Source organism: Rhagoletis pomonella, unplaced genomic scaffold (assembly GCF_013731165.1).
Source record: "Rhagoletis pomonella isolate Grant_MI unplaced genomic scaffold, Rhpom_1.0 Rhpom_scaffold_00012, whole genome shotgun sequence".
Lineage (NCBI taxonomy): Eukaryota > Metazoa > Arthropoda > Insecta > Diptera > Tephritidae > Rhagoletis > Rhagoletis pomonella.
The window spans coordinates 19,448,894-19,456,493 of record NW_023458566.1 but is presented as its reverse complement, the minus strand read 5'-3'; the positions used below and the strand labels follow the sequence as shown (position 1 = coordinate 19,456,493).

Here is a 7,600-nt window from a genome sequence, read left to right as displayed (position 1 = left end):
AAAAAAACAACCGAAAGGATGTACTCAGCGGAGCAGTGTAACATACGCTAACACTCCATAGCTGCAGGTTTTCTGAAAAAGTGAAGTGGTTGAAGATGCAAAGCCAGTCTGAGAGCCTTTGTTGGGTGGGCTAAGCATTGGGGCTGACCGATACCTTCGAATCATTTTGTTGCCGTGTTCTTTTTTTTTCAATTTTGCGCACTAACTACGAATGCGATGAGCGCAGAGAAAAGAAGGTTTCCTTTGCGCTTTTGCCTTGGCAAGTGTTCCTACTTTCTCCGGAGTGATATACAAACTTATATACTGCCAGCATGCTGATTGATACTCGTTTAATTGGGTCATCTCCCTAAAATCTATAGCAAATCACTTTACCACAGCTTCAATGATGATGTATTGAGAAAGAAACGCATCTAAACTTTGCAAGTCATAATGACATTCACTTTAATTTTAGACCATAAAAAGGAATCGAGATGAAAAAATACTCGTAGAGGGCAGTTTATTGTTCCGTACAGCAGAAAATGTAAATTAATAAATTAAGAAAAAAAAATCAAAAGAATGAGAGCAGCCTTCGGGCTTTCTTTATCTGAAGCTTGTACTTATCTCGAAGATTATACAAAGTTTCATTGGCGAAAGCCAGAAAAAATTTGCACTACTTTTTGTTTAGCAAAGTAAAAATAAACAAAAATTTGTTTAATTACTTTTGAGATAAAAAAACTGGTTTTAAATAAGAACAAGGTACGAATACATACATATATATGTATGTGTGTACCTATAAATCGTGTCGTACCAAAAATGAGTTATGCCTCCTAGACTAAAACCAGCTTTTTCGGCTAGGAGAAGCGAAATTTTACCTGAACAAATTAATATGCAATAAGGCGCTAAACTACCAAGGTTACTGTGATTATCAAAAATTCAATCGCTGTTATCAATTCCATTTCCATTTGTCCAGCATTGTTACATAGTATTGTTTATGTTTTTTTTTTTTTTGTTCTATTAAGGCATCATAATTGCCCATTCAAATAGAAACATGAAATATCAAAACAAAAATAATTCAACAAGCGGATATGAAAACGAGATCGTTCGGCTGAATGGCTAGCAAACTTCTTGAGTGACCGCGAATACACGCTGATTCGCCCCTCACTGCTGCTAGAGAAGTAGAAAATCTCGTTCCATGTAGATTTATGCGCGCTTACCGCCCTATAATCGCACGTATCGCAGCAGCGGACACGTCCGCATACGCTTTTGGCTCTTTGGCAAAGCGCTTAGGCCGACAGCGCTGCCTGGTTTTTAAAGTCAGCCAGCCAGCCTACAGCAATGGGCGGGGGTAGGTGTGGGGTGGGGTGGGGTGTTGCGGCATTTGGCATGGAATCAATTTCGGTCAGATCGCGGCAAGCATGCGCGGCGTGCTGCTGAGCTTTTTATGAGCGTTAAACACAGTTATGAACATTCATGTGCTTGCTGTACATATTGATATGTATGCATGTACATACACATATGTATGTATGGATTTATGTGCATTGCTAATAGAAAATGTATGTAAATATCCGGACGTATTTTCGTATTATAATAATTCTTATTATTATACTATACACAGTTCGCAATAAATTCTAAGTCGCCGTGCTGTGCCAGTTTGCTTTTTTTTCAAAGAGTCTTCTGATTTCTTTCATATGCAAATCACGCGTGGCAGGCAAAGAGGGCGTAGGGGGGGGGAGTTGGTTGCTTTTAAGTCGGCAGCGCGCGGTGTGGTCGCGGTTTTTTTCAACTTTTGTGTGGCGATAACTTTTGTGTGGCTTTCAGCGCCATAACAATTCGGCAATTCATATTTGGCAGCGACTTTTGTTTTTGTTCTTGCATACATTTGTTTAAGTGAGTCGGGCGTTCATTCACACCAGCCCAGCGTTGAAAAGTAGGTTTGGGCGGGTGATCGGCTATTAGTGGAAGCAATTGTTGGTCGTATTGTTCGCAACAATTTTTGACACATTTATTGACGAAACGCAGAGTCAGTCATACATCCGTGGCGCCTATGTGCAAATTTCGAATGTAAAGAACGATAGCTACCCTGCTGCGTTTTCTATTTACTTTAAGTATTGTAGTTTTACTGAATTTAGAACTTGGCCCAAATCGCCTTACTTATCTTTTTTTTTATTAAACAAGTGACTGGGTAGGAACTTTCATTTGTTTATTATGCTCCTTTTCAATAAGAGATAGTTGCGAAGTCGGTGAAACATCCAATATGTGCACTTAAGGGCACATCACCAAACAAATGGCGCTTTTTGCACCAAAATTATAAATGTGTTAGAGTTTAAGACTTTCGCCAAAAATATTTCGGAAAAATATTAAGATTTAAGTGAGTTGATTCAATACTACATATTTTGATTCCGTATATAAAAGTTTTAATTATTTTTATGCAGACCTTTAAAGCTTAAACTCTTCTATCATCTGAGGTGATTTTTTTCGGAAAAAATAATTATATAGTTTTAAATTTGTTTCATTAAAAAAATAGATTTTTTTAGTATTTTCAAATCGGTCCACCTCTTATAATAAAATAAAGCCGTGAGATATAATAAATTGTGTAATTCCGAAGGAAAAACGTTACCGATTTTTTTTTTTGCATGGAGGTTGATGCACCCTAATGTACATACGAATGTTTCATCGAAAAGCATATTAAGATATATTTAGGGGATTCACAAGACGTGTTAACCGTCGTAAAAACTTAAGCTTAACATTTTTTGTGCGGAATAAGGTTAAAATGGTTTTAGGGGACTAATAATATATTTGTTTTTTTTATCAAAATTAAAAACATTTCGGTGTAATTAGAAACCCTCTAAAGTAAAAAAAATTTTCAAATTCAAGATTTTACCACATTTACCACGCGTAATTCATAAGCTCATTCGAGAAATTTCAAAAAAAAAATTTAAATAAAAAAAATTTTAATGTGTTTCACAAGCTACAACTATTGACGTTGAGCATATCTATGGAACCATGTTCATAAAAAAAAATAATACTTTTCACTCATTTTAACACATTTGCGTGCATTAAATCATTTTCACCTTCAAAGGCGTAACTGATTAATCATCTGCGGGAAAATTGCTATAAAAACAAGCAAAGCATTGTTTTTTTTTTTGGAAATCTCTTTCGGCTTTTTTTTTTCATGAATGCTGCTTTAGCATTGCGGCTGGAATTTTCTTCATACGCAAATGCGGACCAAAAGTCAACGGTGCGTATAATTTGAGGTGGGCATCAATTGAAAATTTATTCCAAAATATTTAGCTCCAAAATGATTAAATCACAGTTTATTTGGTTAACCGATGAACGTCAATCGGTAATCGGTTTATACTTTTATATATATTTGTATGTATGTATGTCTATATACCTATTTCCATTGAAGTATAGCGAAACAGATATCCGATTTAATTGTAACAACAACAGCTTCGGCAACACGCAATTATTAGCAAATTTAAAAAAAAAAAAAAATTTGTGATAGCTGCAATACAAATGTCTATGGCTATGTATGTATGTATGTTTGTAGCCTATGTATATATGTTTTTCAGTAGGTGCTTTCAGGTAGCTGAAGCTATTCGTATCTACGCGCAACTGACGCTTTGTTCAATGTCCAGCAAGCTGATGTCATAATTTACTTTTACCAAACTTGTTTCTTTGCTTATTTTCATATTCTCTGTTTGTTTATTTAGCATTTCCTATTTCTTACTCGTTTTCTTCCTCGTCATTGGATTTATTTGCCGCTTAATTGCCGAAATTTATAAATTTGTGACCAAAACGTCATTGTTGAGTGGAACAAAAAGTTGGTGGCGAAATTCAAGTCGAAATTTCTGTTATAAAATCTAGTCAAATATCTTCGTTACTTGGTAAGTAAGTAGGTAAGTAGAGCTGTATTGTCCTGTATGTATGTATATTCATAACCACTATAAGCCTAGAGAAGTGGATAGAAAATCAAAAAAATATCGAAATTATTTTAAAGTGGGCCTCGAAAGTGAATGAAGTGTTTTCGTTCTGAATGTTTACTAAATTGAAGACCTCGAACTTGCCAGGATTGGATAAAATCTTTCGTGAATGATAGGAATCGATGCATTACCTAGATTAGACTTACACTAGGGGGCCAATTTATGTTGCGACAGTTTGGTGTCACTGCTTAACATTCGAGTACTTAACAACCTTTTAAGGCAGTGAAGAAGAACTTCAATACTTTACGCTCATTTCCATTTGGTTTCGTAACTAAGGAGAGGTAAAAATTTAGGCGAAACGCGACTATCAGCATAGTAAAGCTCTGTACACATCGAAAACGACATCACCACATGACAGGGCATTAAGCTTCCATCAACATTATCTAAACGCTTTGTCGACGGAGGCATGAATTTTTTGAAAGCGGCAGCGACATCATGAATTTGTTTGATTTTGACATAAAAATAGGAGGAATCTTATCAGTCGCTAAAAAAATAGAAATAGGTCTAATCTGATTATATCTAAATTTTTGGCTAGTCGCGATGTTGCCGTGTTAAAATAATTTGACAGCTGTGGCCTGTAGCCCGTCATTTCTAATGTGTTTCAGACTTAAGACGATCCAATGTACTCATTTCATTTGACAGAATCCTCCAGCAATGATTAGTATTCCTTAGAATTATTTATTTTTGAGAATTTATTTAAGGACTTCGACGTATAGTTACAGTCGAAATTCGACCGTTCTTATAATTCTTTTAGGGATACCGAATTTTGAAATCAAAAAACTCTCTTGAAAGAGGCAGATACAAAAAAAAATTAACTAAAATTAAATTTTTTCTTTGCGTACGTATTCATTCCCTCCTTCGCCTTCGAATTAGTTTTCTTATTCGTATTCTCAGCCTTTTTCATAATCGCCTTAGTGTAAGTGTTCGTCCTTGTATTCGTTTTCGTTCACGTTTTCATATTCCTGTTCGCCTTCATATTCTTCGTCGTCTTTGTCTTCGTCTTTGCCAGCGCCCTAGCTTGGTCCTCATATTAGTTTCCGTCTTCGGATTCCCCTTCGTCTTAGTCCGAGTACCAAGGATTTGTCTTTGTCTTTGTCTTCGTACTACTGTTGGTATTCGTCTTCTCATTCTTGTTCGTCATCCTAGTTACTTTCTTATTCGTCTTAGTGTTCGCATTAATCACCGCGTTCGTTTAACTGCAAAAGCAAAATCCGTTCATTTCAGAGCAAATACCTATTAACTCGAAATTGCAATAAACATTACTAATAGCTTTTGCGAATTTTCATCTGTAAATGATTTTTTATTTTTTATATAAATTCCAGCTAAATAGCATTACATGATATCGCATTTTGCCCTAACAATGCATATGTATGTATTACATACTTATTTCTACGTAACATAATCCAAATTAATATTCCCAATCAAATACGTTTGCCATTCGTGGTATTTTACAAAGTATGGGAATAATATCTAGATAGTATATTCAAATACAATTTACATATGCCTACGTGAAGGTATTCCAATAATATGCCGACTAATTTATTTTAATGCAATGTCACATTTGGAGTGGCATTTAGTTTAGGAATTTTTATGACTAACGCTAGACAAATAAATAACTAAACTAAAGTTATAAATCTCTACAAATAGGTAATGTATAAGCAGTGTTTCGCTATAGTATATCAGTGGTTTAATGAAGAATGATGATAATGAAAAATACCTGCTTAAAGCTTAAATAAATATGCAAGCGACTAAAAGTCTAACGACCGACCATCAAATAAATACCAAGCATTATTAAATCAAATACAGATAAGAACCCCAAATGTGTTTCGGCTGTACCAACAGATAAACTGAAAAGATGCTCAGATAGTTGCGGAGATAAGACCACGTTTATACAAGGCACTTCTTTGCGTGTGTTTACCTATTAGGGGCATTCTTATTTACTACGAATAAGTAGCTTTGGATCCCTATATGTAAGTAATAGCAGCTAATGTGTCAAGAATTAAAAAAAGAGACTTAAAGTCTCTAGTAATATCTAGAACAAAATACACTTCGGTCTTTTTAGGCGGTTTATTATAAGGATTTGAATTTATGCGGTTTTTCAAACCATTTTTTCGCTTTAGCGATTTTGCTTTTTTGAGAGTTGTTATCAATTTTTTTTTAGTGTGTAAGAGACATTGTTTCTGTAAATTAATTCGTCTTTGTATTCTTATATAATTCATGTACTTGTTGTGGTATTTTTTTGTTTTTGGTTAAACTACAAATACAATTTTATCTATTTAATTAATGTTTATTTTTTTTGGCTTAATATTGCCTCACTGGATTTTGTATGCGGTTTTTTGGAATTTCTTACATGCGAGTATCTGAACGCATCTCCTGTTTTTGTATGCAAGTAAAGAGCTTTTTTTATGCGAATTTTATTCTGTGCGGCTTTCTGAGGAATGCCAGTACACCCCTAATGTTTATAAGTACTATGTATGGACGCATGCTATGCCTATTAGATAACAATGGCATTAAGAGCTGTTACTCAGTCCATTAAAGTTTACTACGGCAATTCAGTTAACTACGAATATTTACGTATGTATGTATCTATATGTAGTATGTACTATGTTCATATGTTAGTTGTTATCTTACCCGATGTGGCGCGCTAAGCAGACGTAGTATGGTGCCCAACTGTGTGGCCAGTGGCATGGTGGCGGCAAAGCCATAAGTTGGTGCACGCGTCGGTATCGGATACATGGCTGTACAATTAAGCGGATCAGTATCGACCAGATACTGCACCCGCAGTGTAATCAATTCGTCTGGATCCATTTTCACTATCATTTTCACTGCGTGTGTAGGTTTTGTTGTTGTTGCCGGTTGCCGGAGCGATTGTTTGCCAATACTCCCCCACCTAGCGTTCACTTGCTTTTATGCTGTTTCGTTGATTTTATTAAATTTTGCAATTATGTATCTTACTTTTTTACACAAACACACACACACACGCACACAGGCACACTAATTCACCACTAAATACAACACATACATTGATACGATGTGGACAGGTGTGTGAGAGTTTTTGCTTTCCGCCACTTGAGAACCGTTAAATAACATGTTAAACTGCTGGAAACTTGACTAACTTTGCTTTCGTTAAGTTCAACTCATATTTTAAGTTTTATGGCGCATTACCGCTTTTTTATTTATTTATGCAAGCATTTTAATTTCACATATGCATATTTGTATGTGTATGTGTTTCACTTTTCCCGAGTTAATTTAGCAAATCACTTTCATTATTACTTCGGCGCTTTCTGTTTTGGTTGTTGGAGTACTAAAAATGCCAGCAGATTATTTATAAATAATGCAAAACGCAATTGCAGGCGTTTTTTTTTCATAAAGACGGTGTTGCTTTGCTGTCGGCTGTTTGCAGAAATAATTATTGTACGTTTTAAACGCGTTGCAGGCGATTATTAAAAAAAAAAAAACATAAAAATGTTGGTAAAATTAATTTAAAAATTTTTGTAATTTACGCTGCTGCGCCGGTCTCATTTTGGTATGTTAAATATGTAAATATTCACTTACTATTTATTTTACAAGTAGTGGAATCTTGTTCAGTTAAGTAAGAAAAATATCTTCAATGGAAAAACGAATGAAAATCACGAAAA

The 7,600-nt window shown here is 34.9% G+C and overlaps 1 protein-coding gene across 1 annotated transcript in view; it reads right to left on the bottom strand.

Moving 5' to 3' along the window:
* Positions 1 to 7,356, bottom strand: part of LOC118748040 (FH1/FH2 domain-containing protein 3) — an 82,925-nt gene extending 75,569 nt beyond the window's left edge. Inside the window, exon 1 of the mRNA XM_036482329.1 lies at positions 6,594 to 7,356. Coding sequence (XP_036338222.1) covers positions 6,594 to 6,782 — 189 coding nt within the window. The 5' untranslated portion in view covers positions 6,783 to 7,356. The remainder of the gene's footprint in view (positions 1 to 6,593) is intronic.
* Positions 7,357 to 7,600: the final 244 nt, after the last annotated feature.